General features: G+C 36.1%; 2 protein-coding genes across 2 annotated transcripts in view; both read left to right on the forward strand.

Annotated features, from left to right (window-relative positions):
• Positions 1 to 749: 749 nt before the first annotated feature.
• LOC115765114 (b(0,+)-type amino acid transporter 1) overlaps positions 750 to 16,605 on the forward strand; it is a 94,095-nt gene continuing 78,239 nt past the window's right edge. Inside the window, exon 1 of the mRNA XM_030708504.1 lies at positions 750 to 840. Coding sequence (XP_030564364.1) covers positions 792 to 840 — 49 coding nt within the window. The 5' untranslated portion in view covers positions 750 to 791. The remainder of the gene's footprint in view (positions 841 to 16,605) is intronic.
• Positions 1,253 to 16,605, forward strand: part of LOC115765115 — a 42,518-nt gene continuing 27,165 nt past the window's right edge. Inside the window, exon 1 of the mRNA XM_030708509.1 lies at positions 1,253 to 1,515. Coding sequence (XP_030564369.1) covers positions 1,485 to 1,515 — 31 coding nt within the window. The 5' untranslated portion in view covers positions 1,253 to 1,484. The remainder of the gene's footprint in view (positions 1,516 to 16,605) is intronic.

Below are 16,605 nucleotides of genomic sequence, written 5' to 3' on the forward strand. Positions count from 1 at the left end.
AAGGACAATACTCAAGAGAAATTTTTCAATACAATATTAATTTTTAAAGATTTAATATTAATTATATACTAGCAATAAATAATATATTTTTTTTTTGAAATGCAAGTTTGCACAACAATTTCTCATACAATTAACGATTAACAATTGAATATACATATTAACATTTGGAGAATTCATCAAAAGTTACATTAGTTGCATTTGTCTTATTAGCTTAAAAAATGAGAACACATCAATTGATTCTCTGATATACATATTTCATACAGCAAATGTGCAATAGTTAAAAGTGTTTTTATACAAAAACATTAGTTTACACTCCGACTGGGGGCTAAAGCATGCAAGCGCCTTATTTGGTAAAGTAATTTAGAAAATCTTAATCTTCATTTATACAAGAGAACATTTTAAACCGGTCGTTTTTAAGGCATTACATATGTATATAATATATTGTAGCCTGGCTCAGCGGACTCTGATGTTTGTATAGCCTGTAACAACAGATAAACCTACGCAAAGTATCACAAGGATATATTTAAAACTGAGGGACTGGTTTTTATAGAAACAAGCAGTCAAAAGAAGAGTATTATGAGTATTACAATTTGTGTTGTAGAGTGTAATCGACCATCATAATGGAAACGGAATGCAATAGCAATGATAGCAGTAGGCGGCAGCGGCAGCGACGTTACGTTCGAAGCGCCTTATGTATGTATAAATACTCAGAGCCAAACGCGACTGCTTTCATTCCCCTGTAGTGTTTAAAGTGACATGAAAGTGGCGACATTGGTGCATTACAAAAAGTCATGTATCAGCATGTCCAATCAAGCAACAGAAATCATATTTATGCCGACGGTGAGTGGAGATGTACAAGTTTGATAAATATTACATATGTACATAGTTGCAGTTACTTTGGGTTCTGCATACAATTTGGATTTTTTTTCGTGTTTCTTTTCAAACTAATGTGAATTTTTGGTGCAATATACATACATACATATATGTCGCGGGTTAAGTGGCAGATATTACAGTTGCATAGGCGGAGAAATACGGTACAGTATCTAATGTATTTTTGGTTTGGCTCTTATAAGAAAACATTTATTAAGCACATGCATGCATAACAAAACGTTATGCTTTACCTAGGTTTACATACATATATTGAAAATAGCAAAAAAAATCGGTTTCAGTCCACTGGCAGGCAGACAGGGCTGAAATAAAGGCAACTCATGCGCATGCGTTAGACAAGGAAAATAACGGGAATATATTTTTTTTTTTTGTGGGGAAATTTTCTCTTCATTGTGTGTAGATTCACACATACAAAAGTGCTTTCGAAACAGCTGTTTAGCCTTATGTATGCATATTGCTGGCTGAGCCTTATAAAAATGCAACTGACAGTCGACCCAACATCAGTGCAAAAGTGACAACACCACCACCTTTACCGGAGTCACTATTACCATGTATTTTAATTGTCTGCCCCCTCGAATTCCAGTAAATAACAAAAAATGGCGGCGTCGAAAACAGCTACATATTTGAGTAACTAAATAATAAATAATACAAAAAAATTATATATATGTAAATACTTACAATGTACACAGCTCAGTAAATATAGAAAGCTTTCTATTTAAATATAATTATTATTCAAGCATATTTATGCACATATGTACATATATGTACATGTACACATACATATGTGCATAAGCTTGCATATGCATTATATTTAATTATATTTTTGGTGAAATTCGATAGTACCCCATATACAGCACATAGGATTTGCACCAAAAATGTAATTAAATATATGTACATATATGAAAACATACATATGTATGTACTTAAACACTGGCTAATTTGCCCCATAGAGTCAGAAACTTTGTTTATAAGTATGTATATGCTAAAAACATCTGTATATATGTATGTCCGTACATCTGGATATAATTAAAAACCAAATCATAGTTAACCACTTGGTGGGCAGATTGTTACGCAACGTATCAGTTACTTAGTACTTAGTAACAATGCCTGGCATTTAGCACCAAGTCGATGAGGGACGTCAGTGTATTTAAATTAATTTAGTTACATTCATACAGTATGTCAAGAATGAGTTTACACATTGAATACAAATATACTTTTTCATATATTAGACTAAAAATATGAACACCCGCCCGACATTTTTAACTTGCTTTTGGGAATTTATAGTTAGTGGTGCTATTTTTAATGAAACAGTAATATCAAAATGCAATTTTAACAACAAGAAACCAAAAAAAAAAAAAAAACACATACAAATATGACTCAGTGTGACTACTGTCAAGAAACTCTACACATTCTTTTCCTTCTCCTTTTTTTTCAATATTCCAAGAACAACGTTACATTTACCGTTATGTATTCTTTGCTTTGCATTGTTTTCAATGCATTTCATTTTCATTCGGCGATTATTTTTGATGATATCACGTGCTTTGAGAAGCTTTTTGATTTTTAAAAGATGCCAGGCAAAATATTATCATTTGAAGCTGTCCAGCTTATATTCAATAACCACCAGATGGCAAAAAGTGTGTTTGAGCTATCAGCAATGTTTTCTGTTACACGGAAGACTATACACAACGTCTTAAAACGCATTCAAAATGAATGTACGTTGGAACCCAAAAGTGGAGGTGGACCTAAGCGTAACATAGCGGAGCGTACAGAGCGTTAAATGATGAGGAAGGTGGCTTTAAATCCTCAGATCTCAACAATATACTGAAATAAATAGTTCATTCTCATTGTTATTAGCTTAAAATTTTTCATTTTTAGACAATGTGTGAACTCATTCTTGACAGACTGTATGTAAGTAGTGTACCTACATATAAACAAACACATACATATGTATATTTATATGTAATATTAGTATAGGCATTTCCATAAAACGTGTATCATGACTATTATCTGAAAAAAGTTATTTATTTCATCTAGAACACAATATTTAAAAAAAATAAAACATTTTAAAAAATTGTCAGCTAATCTATTTGTTATTGACAATTTTTCAATATAACGGCTTTAATTAACTTCTTGTAATTCAGTACTTTAGAAACTTGCATACTAGACATTTTTTAAATGCTTTAATGTCCCAAAATTTTTCTTTAACAACAACAAAAAACCAATAGATGGGTAATTGATTTTTTTATTCTTAGGTAAGCTTAAAAATATAAAATTTTTTTTTTTTGATATTTTTGCTTAAGTTTTGAAATTGTTTATACTAGCCTCAGATAATAGATTTTATGGTTACGTCCACTGGGATCGTAGGAATTCATATACCTTCAGCAGCTTAGGATTATATAATGAAAAAAATTGAATGAAGAATAACAAGCTCCGGACTCAACAAATGTGGAGAGTAGCCTGTTAAAAGTTGTAATTGAACTGCGGGTGAATATTATGCTATCTAATTATTGATTTTTATGAAGATCTTTGATAATCAGTTTAAAGTCAATCGGATCACTTACCATACAATGCATAGATACACCAAACAGCGTTTTTATCGTATCACAATTACCAAGTGAGAGAAGTGAACGTACCGACCAAACCATACCTCTCTCTCTATGTCCATAACACATACTCTACCGGGTCGCAGCCCCGTACTACCTATTCTAGCGGGCCGTAGCGCACCAACACTAGCGAGCCCTGACCTCGCACCAACTACACTATCGGGCCTTGGCCTCGCACCAAATACGCTAGCGGGCTACAGCCTCGCACCTCCTGCACTGCCGGGCCTTGGCCTCGCACCATCTACACCATCGGGCCTTGGTCTGGCACCAACCACACTAGCCCCTTAGGTTAGGGTGAACCTCGGTTATTTCCGATGTTGAGCACAAATATGACCGCCCGAGAATACAAAGATCAGCATTTCTTTTCATTACTTTGATTATATCCACTTTATTTACTAGTTTTATTAACTTTATCCCTCTTGGATCTCGTAAACTAAGGCCCTGTCGCACTGCCTTGGAGCCCTAGCGCTCCGCTGGACACCTCACTGTAATTGAAGTTGCGCTCTCGAAGGCGGTGTTGAGCAACAGATCAGAAACGCACGGTTGCTGCGACGGCCAGCGGTTAAATTCAAACTTAACTCAAACGGAGCTCCTTGCCCTTAACTAGCTTCAACACATCGGCACACTGCCTTAACTGTTCTTATTACTAATACAATGTTTATATACTATACAATACTTATATCCTATAATTATAATTATAAACTGTGGTGTGGCTACCTTAGTGGCCGCCTCACAAACCTCGAGATCTACAAACATACATATGTTTGTGTTGTGTGGATGTGCGCACAAGTCGATCACGGCGTTTGTCGCGAGCCAGAGGTTCTTTCTTCAATTGTGTGCTTTTTGTGCCGGTGGTAGCAATAGGCACACACATTCAATTGCTATATCATGTATTGCCTCGTCCAGTTAGGCATAATGGGAAGAATGTGATCTATATTTATTAAAAGAACAATAAATTGACCTAAATAAAATATTTATATTTATTTTCTGTTAACTGTAGGGACCTATTTTGCGTAAAATACAAAAATATCTATGTCGTATTTCTGCAAGGGTAATTCATCGTCGCCTTTTCGAAGAAATTTAAGAAAAGACCAAAAATTTACAATGTTAAATTTTGCGACTTGCTACTTGTGCACATGCACACTCTTTGATTAAGCAGTTGTGTGATATTTAAAAAAATGGTCTGAGACACGCATGGCGCTCATTCGTTGCGATGAATTGTGATACGATGAAAAGCTGTTTGGTGTATCAACGCATTGTATGGTTATGATCGGACTTAAACTAAACTTTCGCACATACAATATTTACTATACCATACCTTTCCTACCCATTGCGATGATGAAATTGATTTATTAAATTTTCGAAAATTAAGAGATAAGGTAGATTTTCTTAAATAGGTTTAAAGATGATCGAATGAAAATCTGACTAATTTTCTACAAGAGCTTTCCGCGAATTTTCTGCCCTTTTCTAAAATCGCTCAAACACACATTCATTTATTTTTATGCGGAGATGTGTCAATAAGGCTTAAGTAAAACGAATGAAAATTAAAATTTCGTTAGGAAAAATTTTTTTTCTTCAAAATATGTTAAATACATTTCGTATACGCTGCGCGTGTTCAGGTTATCACACCACCTATCATATGGTTTCGGCTCAATATAAGCCAAACTAAAAATTAAAATTTTAAAGTTTTTGTTGGTTATAAACTTCATAACAACTCTCAAATGCATAAAACAAAAAGTTCACTTTTGGTCATTAAGTAAGCTGATTCCAATTTTTTTATTTTATTAAAATGTGAAGCTTTACAGCCATGAACTCATAAGATCACTTATATATTTAGTCATTATAAAGTCTTGCAACAAATAATGGGTCGATCCTCCTTTGTTGAGAATAACCCTATTTATAGATTCAATTGGGAAGCAACTTGTATAATTTTTCAATATAATCCAAGGTAATAGGTGACTGAGCGCGCCCTATTCCTTTAATATATATATGTTTTGTACTTTTTCCAGACTCGCAAACATTATCAACCAGTCCCACACGTTTTCTATTATAATTATGTCAATGATTAAGGCGGTCACTTCATTATACTGGTATTTTGGGGCATAATCCATCCGACGGCGAAGTGTGGATCGGAGCGTTGTCATGCTAAATATGCTAGTGCAATTCAGCTATAATGGGTTTGAAAAGACGAAAAACTGTTGCAAGTATTCCCTTGTAAGTTTTTGTATTCACGTTGGACGCAAAAAACTGTAATTCGCATGAAATTAGGTGGCTCACCACTCCACTCGGCTATGAAGGCGATCCAACTTGTGTTCTTCCTTCCATTTCATCCGAAAATACAATATAGTGTCAATTTGAATACCAATTCAATCTGAATTCCACGTCGTGGAAAGTTTAGGCGCATTTCCTTTCAAGCTACGAAAGGAGCAGGTTTCAGTCCCTTTAAATGTTGATCAACAGTGCCAATCAGAATTCTACTGTTTCTAATTTTGTTCGACATTCCCTATTGAATATTAAATTTTTTTTCTTAATTTTTCTTAAATTAAAAAATTATTGTTTTCACTATCCTAATCTTTAAAAGAAAAACAAAATTTATGTTGAATAGGGCTTCACTTTTATACCATTTTAAAGCGTGATTTTTTCCTGCATGCTCCTAAAGTTCCAACAAACTGTTGCGCGCTTGAAATATAATTTGTGGGCGACAAGTTGGTGAATCCTGGTTCATAGTTCTGTTGCGGCAGCTCGGTACTGGTTTCACCACCTTAGGTACTCTCGTTTCACTTGCTTGCTATTCGATTTAATGCTTGAGGACCTTTAAGCGACCCTTTTTATATCGCTGCCTGAGGTAAAGTCACGATGTTTGATTAATAAGCTTTTATTTATGCAAAAACTTGGGCAAGGAAGCAATACTCTGTCTTGACAAGACATCCGCCGACATGCAACACATTTGCACCACATAGATTTCACGTCAAACTATAGCTCTAATATAGTCGACATGCGGCTTTAACAATGGTATCTGAAGCAGCTAGTGACGTAATATATGTATTGCTCACCGCTAGTCCACGATGTCATGGCAAGGACGTTCAGTTGGGCGCATGCGTTAAACAAAATATTTAATACCAGAATAAAAAATTCTCTGCGTCAATTCATATTCTGTTTGCCAAAAATAGTTGGTGATAGTGATACAATGAAAGATACTTGATCTGTTTGTAAAATTAGCTACGTGTCAAATTTGGTGACTCTAGCTCTTAAAACCTAAAAGATTTGCTCAAAAACGGGATTTCGATATCGACTTTTACCGATTGATTGGAAACGATGCTGATCAAGAATATATGTCTATACATACATTTACACAAATAAATAATATACCCGTTTTAGCCATTTTAAATTGGTTTTAGGGTATAATAGATGAAAGAATAGCTGGAATCAAAATTTTTATATCTATTTATTGAAATCGTTAGTGCGACCGAACTGGGAGTGACATTACACGGGAGATTCCACAACGAAGCCAGGCGAGGATCAGGACACCAGAGAAGCAGATTGGCCACCACGGATGAGTAGCCTAAGGTTTTTTTTTTAAATAATATATTTTTTGTACACAAATAAGAAAATAAGAGCTGCAGTCGGGCAGGGTTCTCAGCAGTGGCTCCCAACATTTTTTCCAGCTCAAAGAAAAGAATAAGGTTAATTTTATTATTATAAATCTAATTTCTAATTCTATTTATTATTTACTAGCGGGTTTAGCCCGGCCCGTAGCACGAATAAAATAAATATTCTCAAAAAGCTTTGAAAATGATTTTGAAACTGAGCGGACGGTAAATAATACAAACGTTTTCCGCGAATTTACCACTGTTGCATTTGGAATTTCCCAAATCGTTAAAACACGTTTTCATTAAGGTTTAAACACTCCTCAACTGAATCTGAGCAAAGATCTTTGAAAAGGAGTTTGAGGTATGCTGAATAACAAAAAAGTTTCATACCAGCGTTTTTCACTAATTAACCACTGTTAACCCAAATCGCTGAAACACGTAGTCATTAAGTTCTTACGTAGAGCTCTGAACATAAGTTTGAGGAATATCGGACACCACTTTAAACTTCGCCCAAAAATTCTATGAATCGCGTTTCTACCAAAGAAGTTTAGATCTTGCGAAAATTGTGAAACACGTTTCAAATGATTTTCCATATAGATCCTTGAAAATGGATTTGAGGGCGAAACGTCATCCACCAAATCTTTGACCCCCATTTCCACCAAGGAGGTGGAAAAGTGTGAAACACCACTCAAATGAATTCAAGCAAAGAACTTTGAAATTGAGTTTGAGGCCGATCGGATGGTAAGCAAAAAAGTTGCATACAAACGAATTTCGCGATTTTTCCACACTTGCGGGTGGAATTTCCCTAAACCCCGCCTTAGCGTGCACCTTCATCACATGAGGTAGCTACAGTAAAATTTGAGCTTCCTAGCTCTTACGGTATGGGCTGGGCGTTGATCACCAATCAGTCAGCTAATAAGTCAGTCAGTCAGTCAGGAAAAACAGTTTTATGTATAGAGATTATAGGCACTTGCCATTATTTATAGGTAGCGGTCAAGCGTAAGCGTTTATGATTTAAACCTATTTATTTATGATACTTATTATTTAGAATACAGTTATATATATTTATTTGTCCTCTGCTTTAGTTTCGTCAAACCGCTGTCGCGTTCGCCCTGCAATAATAAAAGTGTTATTTACTTTAGTGAATGTATTTGTGTAATTAAAATTGAACATGTCCGAGTAGCAAGTTAATGTTGGGTGATATAAGTGTGTAAGGCGAGTGCACGTCAGGATTTGCGAGTTGGCAGGTACCTATATGGCCAACTCAGGGTGGGGAGGGCTCCGTAGGGTGGATCTTATAAGCAGGTCACCATATGCATGTTTGCAGGTTGTCCGATTGTATGTTTGAAAATTCCGAAATTCGCCCGATTTAAAATATAAATTATTTTGTAAGCCGACTCGTTAAAACGAATGCGAATGACGAGTTGGATCAAAACCATTGTGAAGCTCGTTAAAGCAAAATTAAGTAAAGATGTCTTTAAAACAAGAAACTTTTCAACCAGACAACTTAATTTTCAGCAGAACGTTATTTTTTATATGATATCGCGGTCGGATTCTTCGGACCTTGACACAAACATCTGCTGATTGCAACAAACAGAGCTGTAACTTTTCTTCAGAGTAAAATGATATTTTTGATTTGAACAATGAATGTATTGGTGGCCGTATCAATGAGATATTTCAACGTTATTAAAGCTAGAAAATTCAATATTAATATATGTATAGCTTAAATTAAATACAAGCATTACAACAAATTTTCAATTGTGAATTCACATCCACATACATTATAAAGATTAAGCAAAAATATTCCGGCGAATTCCAAATCTATGTTTCTCGCCATTTTAAAACTAGTTCACAGACTTAAATGTAAAAGTCACTGCCTCTGTCAAACACACTTATCTTAGCCGTATTACACTGAGATGCAGAATTGCCACAACCATAGTAATCCCTCAAAAAGCAAACAATATTTAGAGCCCCATATGCCGCATTGTTTCACTCGCACTATAGGATATTGCTTCGGATTGCTTTCATTGATTTATATATAAGCTCGCTTTATCAGTGTCATGCGTTTTATGGGCACCTTGGACGTTGGCATGATATTGGAGACTTGTAGCTGTTCGTATATACACTGTGCAACAGAATTAAATTTTGCTAACGTTTCACGAACCAAATGTTTTTGGTAAATTTGAGGTCTCTAATGTTGCATTGAATTTTGTATAAATTTTCCATTGGAAAGGTTTGTTTTATTTATATAGTACTTATATATATAGCCAAGTCGCTCTGGCCATGTCCGTTCGTCTGTCCGTATGTATGATCACGTCGATCTCAGAACCTAAAACAACAGAGTCTTAACTGGAACACTAGCTCTCGGGGAAAATCGATATCTAAATATTATATTTTTAAGAAAATATCTTAGATTTTACGATGTACCAAATCTTTCAGTTTATAGCTACAGCCCCCACCAATCGTTATAAATCAAATAAATAAATCAATATAAACTTCCTATCAATTTAAGCCTCAATTAGAACTCTGTTGTCCTTTTGAGAATATACTTCTATAATATTAGTATATATAATATATACTTCTAATATTCCATAGCTCAATAAGAAAATTTCATCGAGATCGGTTAAGAAACACAGAAGTTATTAATGAAAACATGTGTTTATATTGGCAGGCAGACGTGGTTACGGCAGCTTGCGCTAATTGCAAGTATTTTTGTATAAGGTAGAACTGGGCACTATCGAAGTGCGACACGGGGTTCTTGCACTATGACAAGTGCTGAGTTTGCAGTGGAAACTGTTATACGAGAAATTGCACGAGCCGCAAGGTCAGCACTATTGCGAGCGACGAAGGCAGCGCTGCCGCCAGCCGTTAGACACTAGGGCTTAGCTGTAGGGTTCATTAAGAATTATAATTCAGTTCCAACTTTATAACGAAGCATGAGAGTGCCCAATAAAGATATTGACCCCGTAAAATAACCAATTAACTAATTAATAACTGGCGTCCAATAGTTAAAGCAATCCCGCGACTAGTGCAGTTTAAAAAAAATAAATTGAGCAAACTTCACAACCAAATAAAAAAAAAAATACCGCGCGATCCGGTAGCATCTACGATAGACGAGCAGCTGAGGGACTGGACCACCGTTGGACTAGAACAAATTAATCTAAACAACAGAACTATGTAAGTGATTTCAGAGTTCAAAATAATTTTTTTTCGTGTGGTGGTAGAACATTTTTTTTACCTCACTCTTATAAAAATGCGCGCAGTTCATCGTGTTGTTTTTTATTTTAATTTATTATTATTAAGATTAACTGTAATACATCTATATGATATTCTAATTAATACTATAGTTCATTACAAGAAATGAGCGCTAGCGTCCGGCCTTCAGCTCTACTAAAATTTACTTTTAAATTTCATTGGTTAAGTTACATTCTTTTATAAAGTAGTAAATCGTATCTATCTTGGAGGGGGAGACTAAGGATAGGTAGATGGACGGTAATTTCTTAGGGAAATGAACTCTCCTTATATTTTTCAGTTTTCGGCAGAATTTTGGAATGTGGGTGGTCGATAGCTCATGACCACATAGCGGATCATTAGGGGTTTTGTCTCCGGTCAGCAAGTTCACATTGCTGACGAGCCGAATGCGAACGAAGATTGAACATTTCGACCGGGAAATACTGATGCAGATGAGGATTGATGTCCTTATACCTGTGCTGAAAAGATGACCAGCTCCCGATTATCTGAGATCGTAAATGGTGACGAATAACATTTTGCATGTCTTTTTCAGCGGGTGGAATTACCGTGAAGATACTTATACATTGATTTAGCTGCAGTATTGGCTAGTTTTTTCAAGCGCTACACATAGACATTTTTTCAACGGACTGGAAAAATATGTAGGACAATCAGTAATATAACATTTTCCCTAGGGCAAAAACATTCTTCTGTGACAATGAGACATATTTTGATTCTAGTTCAACAGAAAAGAGAGGATGGTCCTAAAGGACAACCTATGATAACCCTGCGTGCTGTACTTAGTTTTTGAACTTTTTACATTTCCATATTCCATATTCACTTCGACACATAAATTGTAAGGAACTGTTGTTGTCTTAAAATTACAGGAAGCTACTCAAACTAATAATACTAATCCAATTGCGACAGCACGACTAATCGACTATTCTTACTCGACCTACATTCCGATAATGGACGGCAACGTCCTTGATTGGGACGAGTAAAATAAACGATCGACTAACCTGACCCTATTCCGGGATATGATTGAAGAGACCAAAGGTCTTGCTAACCACCTCCCACAGTCCCATATGCGTAAGCTTCTAGAAATCGATTGATAGAATTTAGAATCGCTGTTGTCAATCTTAGATATGCACCATAGGCTAGCGAGAAGATTAAATTTATGAGATCTGCGCTAAAGGCGAAAACTGGAACACCAGACTACGCTAAACTTGAACGAACGCGACTTACGGAAGCCCAATTAATCAATGCAAGCATTAGTCAGATCGACATCAAAACTCGGAAAAGGGAACAACTGAACAGGCTGTCAGATACTGTTAACAAACTCTTGAAAGGCAAGGAACCAGAGCACATCGATATAGGGCACCTCTATGAAACCCTTTTGAATAGAATTATAATTTAAAACGCGGAAATAGTATATCATGTCAGTATATCACTCTTTCGATTACATGAGCAAAAATTAACCTTGTAAATCCCGCCATATTAGACACTCTAGATTTAAATGTAGTTGTGAGCCCTGAAAGCACAGAGGTAAGCGTCAATGAGCTAATGGAAGCTGTCGGCGTGAATATAGTTATAGAGATAAGTTAATTAAGCTGAAATGTCGTAAGGTTACTATTTTTTTTGTCTCTCATAACGACATATCACTCATCGAGTAGCTGAATGCGAATGAATGAGGTAATCCCCAGATGAGTTTTACGATAGGCCACTGGATTCTGGAAGATTGGCGCATTGTGAATAGCGAAGAAGCCACTTTAGGCCAAAAGAAAAATTTGACGACGGGGTAAACATCGTCAACGTAAGCGAATCAACGGTTCAAGTCGACATCGATATGCCAACCACCGCTAGCGGCGAATTTCACGTAACCTTCAAGAACACTGCTTAAATCAATACGTCCAAGTTTGTCAACCGCAATGGCATCCAAATCAGAGTGCCGACATAAGCAGCAATGCCCTTGATCAACATTATCAGGCAAACAAATATTTTGAACTTACCTTACATTTAAAAGTAAAATGAGTTTAACCCACGCTACATCAAAACCATCGAGGATTCCGTCACTCGACAAGTGTGGAGTAACCTGCCAGTGGCCAATAACTCAGTCCCTACCATGCAGAGTTTGCAGCGGAAAGCGGAATCCGAGGGATTGATCGAGGCGCAAGGTCAGCACTATTGCAGGCGACGTCAGCAGGGCTACTGCCCTGACACTAGTGCTTAGTTTTAGGTTTCATTAAGAATTATAATTCAGTTCTAAATTTGTAATGTAACATGCGTCCAATAAAGACACTAACCCATTGAAAACGGGTAAAAAGGGTATATTGTATTTGTGCAAATGTATTTAACAGGCAGATAGAAGCATCTCCGACCCCATAAAGTATATATATTCTTGATCAGCATCAACAGCCAAGTCCGTCTAGCCATGTCCGCCTGTCTCTCCGTCTGTCCGTCCGTATGTATGAACGCAAGGATCTTAGAAACTATAAGAGCTTGTATGTCCTCCTAGTCCATGCGCAGATCGAGTTTGTTTCCGGTAATCAATAACTTACACAATTTCCAAGCAATCGAGCTAGAGCCACTAAAAGTGATATGTTTACTCTAGAATAGTATATATATATCAAGTATCTTTCATTTTATACATATCGCCACCTCCCCGCTACTACCTCATAGCTATAAATCAAGTTAATAACCCAACTAATATTGACCACCAATTTTAGCCACAATTTTAATGCAACTGACTTTTTAAGAGTACACAAACATTCTATGGTACAATAAGATATACTGTAGAAAATTTCATTAAGATCGGGTTTTGTTTGTTTTTCGGTATTTTGACTGCGCACGTGTTTGCGACGCAAAATCTATTGTATTGTATGCTTTGCTCTGTGTATGTTGTTATATATCTCTTAAAGGTTCTTAGATCGAGGTATTCGTGTGCCGTCAACGGAACGACGGGCGGACGAACTGACGGAATAACTGGATCGATTTGGTTATAATGTATGAATTGTTATTTTATTATTATTATTATTATTTTATTATTATTATTATTATTATTATCATTATTATTATTATTATTAATATTATTATTATTATTTTTATTATTATTATTTATTAATGGTCGACAAAACAAGTGTCTTCCTCATTATTCAATAGGTTATACAATAGATAATAGAATTATATGCTAAAAGCCTAGTTTAAGAATACAATTTTCTAAATAGCATCACCGACCGATGGAGGTGTTTTATTTGCCAGTCCGGCCAGTTGTGCCCCTTTTCACGGCTAATTTTGTCAGTGGCGCTATTTAAGCCTACATCTAAGCAGAAGGTTGTAAGTAGGAAAAAAGTGTTCTCAAGTAAAATTAAAAATAATCTTAATTTGATATATTAATAAAGAAAATACAATAAATAGGAAAAAGAAAGTAAGAAGATTGTTAATAAAGTAAAGCAATGTAAGTTAGATAAAGAGTGTAAAGTAGATAGGACAAAGAGAAAAGAAATGGGAAATCACCGACCCGGTGGGGGAAAATTTTTCAGCCTGTCCGGCAAGCTATGCCCCTGCTCATAGCTGGGAATGGTCAGCGACTTCCCGAAGGTATCCTGAAAGCAACGATTTTATTAGGGTTAGAGACAGTTCGTTAGAGAAAACGTGATGCAAACTATTATAATTTTTACATAGCACGCGAAAAGGATTGTGCATAGCGTAGTCTGTTGTGCAAGTAGATAGGAATAAGGGGCGATAATTTCTAGTTGGTCTAGCCGGAACAGAGAATTGAAGACGCCTTAGCAGAAAATGAGAATCTATGTCGCCAATAATCAACCTATGTAGAAGGACAACACCGAGAATTGTCCTACGGTTGGTTAACGACGGAAGGTTGAGAAGAAGCAGTCTGCTGGAGTAGGATGGCAACCGAAGATTAGGGTCCCAATTTAAACCTCGTAAGGCAAAAAGCAGAAATTGTTTCTAAACAGATTCAATACGATCCTGGCTATTGTTATACAGTGGAGACAAGATGCAAGAGCAGTATTCAAGAATAGGTCGAACAAGAGAGATGTACAGAAGTTTTGTTATAAAAGGATCGTTAAACTCTTTAGACCATCGTTTAATGAATCCAAGTACACCTTTTGCCCCATTAACGATGGTATCTATGTGAAGATTGAAACAGAGTTTAGAATCAAAAATAACGCCTAGATCCTTAACTGTTAGGATACGTTGCAAAGGGAAATTGTCGATTGTATAACTGACAAGATAAGGTGTAGTACGATTAAATGTCATAAACATACACTCGGAACAATTTAGATGCAATTGATGGCCGAACACCAAAGTTGCATAGCGTCCAAATCGTCTTGCAGACGAGAATGATGTAGGGGATTAGTGTATGATAGAAAAAGTTTGACATCGTCCGCATACATGAGTACACGGGCATGTGATATAACAGAGGGGAGATCATTTATAAAAAGGGTAAAGAGTAAAGGTCCAAGATGACTACCTTGAGGAATATCAGAAGTAACGTGAACCCGTTTAGAGGTAGTCAGCCTCAGCATTACTCTTTGAGTCCTACCTTTTAATAAGAATTAATCCAAAGCAAAAGAGACAGAGGAAAACTTATTCGATCAAGTTTTAAAAGTAAAATGTCATGATGCACAGAGTCAAACGCCTTACTGAAGTCAGTGTAAATGACATCAGTTTGCATTTTCGAAGGGAAAGCTTCACTTGCCAAGGAAGAAAACTCAAGCAGATTGATCGTAGTTGACCGATTCTTTACAAATCCATGTTAAACAGGGGAAACAAATTCGAAGTGATTATTTTTTCAAATAATTTAGGAATAGCGAACAGTTTTGCAATGCCCCTGTAATTTTGTATATCATACTTCCCACCTTTCTTGTGAAGAGGAATGATATAAGATTCTTTCCAAAGAGATGGAAAGACAGAAGTTTCAAGGGATATATTAAAAAGCTTTAGCAATGGATAAAGAAGGAAAGAACTACACTCCTTGAGTAGACAACTAGGAATATTGTCCGGCCCAGAAGAGTAAGAAGATTTTAAAGAGTTTATAGCTAATAGGAGAGAGGAGTGTGAAATAATAGGAGGAGGTATAGAACTAGAGGAGGAAATAGTATAAGGGTAAGAATTAGTATAAGGACAGACTGAAGAGTAAGTTGATTGAAAAAATTAGCAAAGAGGTTAGCAGAATCAGTGTCATTGCTAGCTTTATCCAAGCCAAGAGAAAAAGAAGATGGCAAACTTGAGGATTTACGCTTCAAGTTTACAAAATTATAAAACTGTCTCGGATTCTGGGCAAATTGCCTTTTACAACGAGTTAGATAATTCTCATAGCATTGAGAATTAAGAAGAAAGAAGTTCGACTTAGCCATGGAATATTTAGCCGAGTCTGTACACGAAGCAGACTTTTCAAACTTTTTAAAATATTTAGATTTTACATTTTTTAGATGTGATAATCTGGGAGTTAACCAGGGTGGTTTTGAAAATAATAATTTTATAATAATATTCAAATTGTTTTAACGAAAAATGTAAAAGAAATACATTTGTGTCGCGCACAAAAAATTCGAACCAGAAAACAGAGCCAAAAAGAAATAAGATATGTTGTAGATGCGGCTACATTTTCATTTTATTGCAGAATGGAGAAACTCTGAAATGTAACGATCGTTAGAATTACTTGCGAATGTGCAGAAAAGCGACTACTTGGCAAAATTGATGTGAAGCCTGGATTGTGGCGCCACTGCTCACATGTGTTGGGGGAAGTCATGGTTCGTAGATATTAGAGAGCACAAAGAGAAAATATTGCTTGCAGGAGAAAATTTCATATTTGCCGACGGCATTGGTACTGTGTGTAATTCTGTGGAAAATGTCTGTATTGAACTGCTAAATGTTTTAAAGGTTAATAAGTTGCAAGCAGTCTTTGTATCGGTATCCAAAGCTATCGAAAAAGGATACAAAGGAAGATACTGACGAATATAAGAGTGCAGTAAGCGATCATGCAGAGCCGACCGTAAACTGTGAAACCCGTGGTCATAGGTGTCCACGTAGGATAAAAACTGGAAAACCAGGTAGACCCCATAAGTAAAACTGCTTAGTCTTAGTCCTTCCTTAAAATTTTAGCGATGCCAACTAGTCCGAATTGAGCCAAGAATGGTCAGCAGCGATTGAGAAGGAGATAAGGTAACTTGAAGCTATAAGACGTGGGAAAATTCCCGACTTTGCAATAAGAAAGCTATAGGCTGCAAATGGGTTTTTGGCAAAAAAGGGTGAGCAGCTGTGAGATATTCATCTGT

Source organism: Drosophila novamexicana, unplaced genomic scaffold (genome assembly GCF_003285875.2).
Source record: "Drosophila novamexicana strain 15010-1031.04,08,12 unplaced genomic scaffold, DnovRS2.1 tig00000932-arrow-arrow-pilon, whole genome shotgun sequence".
Classification (NCBI taxonomy): Eukaryota; Metazoa; Arthropoda; class Insecta; order Diptera; family Drosophilidae; genus Drosophila; species Drosophila novamexicana.